Source organism: Volvox carteri, assembly GCF_000143455.1.
Source record: "Volvox carteri f. nagariensis unplaced genomic scaffold VOLCAscaffold_18, whole genome shotgun sequence".
NCBI lineage: Eukaryota > Viridiplantae > Chlorophyta > Chlorophyceae > Chlamydomonadales > Volvocaceae > Volvox > Volvox carteri.
The window spans coordinates 1,743,156-1,745,855 of NW_003307561.1; the positions used below are offsets into that span (position 1 = coordinate 1,743,156).

The 2,700-nt window shown below is 54.9% G+C and overlaps 1 protein-coding gene across 1 annotated transcript in view; it reads right to left on the reverse strand.

Moving 5' to 3' along the window:
- The window catches only part of VOLCADRAFT_117582 (uncharacterized protein), a gene marked incomplete at both ends in the record, with an annotated part of 37,166 nt that overhangs the window by 11,678 nt on the left and 22,788 nt on the right, over positions 1–2,700 (reverse strand). Inside the window, one exon of the mRNA XM_002950428.1 lies at positions 2,101–2,486. Coding sequence (XP_002950474.1) covers positions 2,101–2,486 — 386 coding nt within the window. The remainder of the gene's footprint in view (positions 1–2,100; positions 2,487–2,700) is intronic.

A 2,700-nucleotide genomic window follows, 5' to 3' on the forward strand; every position in this document is an offset into this window, starting at 1 on the left:
ACGAGCATCCTTGACTAACGTATGTAGTTGCTGCTTATGCCAGATGTCGTACATAGTACCTGGTGTAGGAAAGGTGTTGATCAAGTCGAGAGCTTCATCAATGGGCACCTGTCCTTTGTTGAGTCGGAAGCGTGCGTGCAGAGTCTGCATTGCACGCAGCGCCCCCCGCTTGAAGGCAGGGAACTCCTCGTGTCGAAAACGGAGCATGGTGGGCCCCGACCACGAAGAGTCTGTATTCTCCATTTCGGTATCACTGTACCAAGGGCTGATGGAAGGTGAAGACTGTACGGATCCTCCTGAGGGTTTGCTTGGAAGCGGAAACTGCTGAGGTACCGAAGTTACTGCTGAGGAGGCTCGGCTGTGTAGCCGAAAAGTTGGTCCTAGCTCTAAATCAGGCGAGTGGCTGTGTTCACTCTCTGCTGCTTCGGCTGCGTCCACTTGCTCCAAATCACCGCTGCTGCCTGCGTGCTCGACGCGTGCTTCTGACGCGAGGCTGTTGCCCAACCCTGATGCAGTACCGGAGTACTCAGGGTTATCAAGCCACAGAACCTCCTGCTCCTGCTCGTGCTGCTCACTGACGGGTTCCAGTCCTGGGTGAGGCTGCTGCTGCTGCTGAGCAGGGAGGGGCGGACCCTTCTTCACTCCCTTTTGTTGCTTTGCGTGACCTTTCCTAGGGCGTGCTGGCGCAGTTGAATGCTCGATGGACCCTGGGGGCCGAGCTGAGCGGTGGGGATTGACGCGACGTAGAGAGTCCGCCAGCGCTCAAAAGATGATAAGACTCTTACAAGGCTCTAGTGAGAGCGCAGTGTTCAGTGATGTCCGGGGACACTATCTCACTGATGAGTCTGTATGGCCGGAGCCTGTGTGCACGTACGATAGTCCTGGGACACACACCAACGCCAGAGCGCTTGGTGGCTGGGTACGGCAAAGATAAATAGTTCTCCAACAGCTAGGGCTCGGCACACGGATGCACCACTAGAGCCACCACTAGCTGGTTCCACACTTAATATAATCACACAAAGGGCCCGATGGCGCTTGGATGCCAGACACACCCAGGAGCTCGGAAGCTCCGCACTGAAAGGGTGCTTCGCTACCGGATCCTGACTCGTTTCCTAGCCAGATCAACCACGCCAAAAGCTCACAAGCTGGATAATAACAGCAGCTTTGCGGCAAATCAAAAGAAAATAAGAACGCGACAAGTAGGCACTGATGCCACGGATGGCTGCCGCCGGAGGGTTGACGCGCCCGCGCTCCTCACGCTGGTCGGAACCAGGCGAAGAAGTAACTTGAGGTCGATTAACACTGCGTATTCGATGTGCCTCGGAAGGCTAACGAGCTGTGTTGGCTTAGTGCGCGGACGCGAAAAGCCTTGCTCAATAGATGGGTAACACCACTTGGAGAATATACAGCGACGGATCGCTTTCAACAATAGCTGCACAATATACTCGGGGTACTGGCGCCCGATCCCTTGCTTCTCACGGCCGCCTACTTCAGGACGACTCGCCGACCTTCTCGGTCGTTTGGCTGTGGGGTAATGATGATGATACAATACGATAGGAGCTCTCCTTGAAGCTCCGGCTTGACTTGGCTGACTCACTCCAGCTTCGTTAACTTGATTTGCGCGATCGCAGTAGGCGAGGACGGGCTGGGAACGGATCCCTGTCGAGCCTAGAGGTAGGAGCACTAAGGGCGGACCTTATGGAATGCTGTGTGTACACTCTCTGTCTATCCTGCTCTGCTGCGCGTGTCGAGGTAGGGTAGGATTGCAGTCTTGTTACACCAAACAGTCCTATCAACCCTCCTATAATTATATTATCTTCAATAATATAATGGTCTATACGCTCACGAAGAGTTGCTTCGAGAGCCAAACGACAAATGTTTGGCCTCTTCGCACTCACATTTATGGCGAAGCACCGACTGATCCACGCCGGGCCTTATCACACCCGGCCCTACCCTGGATGCGTAACGCTCATCCGACTCACGACAGATAAACGACAACCTAACATCTTCAAATCATAACGGAAGCGCCTTATACGCCACCCAAAGTCTCAAATAAATCAACACGCGGTTCGCCTTACTACCTTCGGTTGGCTTAGCCACCTGCGGATAGCGACTAACTCGGTCGTGGCACGTAATTTGTGCGCTCCAGATGTTTTGGCGTGACACATAAACTTGATGACTGAAGCAGCCGAAGCTTGTACGATCGTCGCAACTGTCGTACACTCCATGGGCTGTGCAGGTGCTGTGGTTATACGACGCCAGGCTAGCGCAGGTGCCGGCTGGCCCACGCCACGTCCGCCACACGACAGCTGCCTGCCGGCGGTGGCGGCGGCACCGCCGCTGACAGTGTAAGTCGATGACAAGGAGGAAGTGCGCACCAGGGAGGGACATCCGCCGCCGCCGCCGCCAAAAGCCGATGTACGGCGCTTGTCTGACGTCATCACCTCCAGCACGTGTCTCGGAAAGACTTCTTCAAGGATGCGGTGCTGTACGGCGGGTGGTGGCGAACCCGCCGTCGTACCATCCATGAAGCATCAAGATCCAGATCCAGGTCCAGGGAAGGTGAGCCGATGAGAGCACGGCCCAAAAGAAAATGGGATCAAAGGCCACACAGTTCGTTTTGAATTTCATTCCGCAAAGCTGGAAGGTACACCATTCAAATCCCAACGGATGCAATAACATTTATACATATCGCTTGGC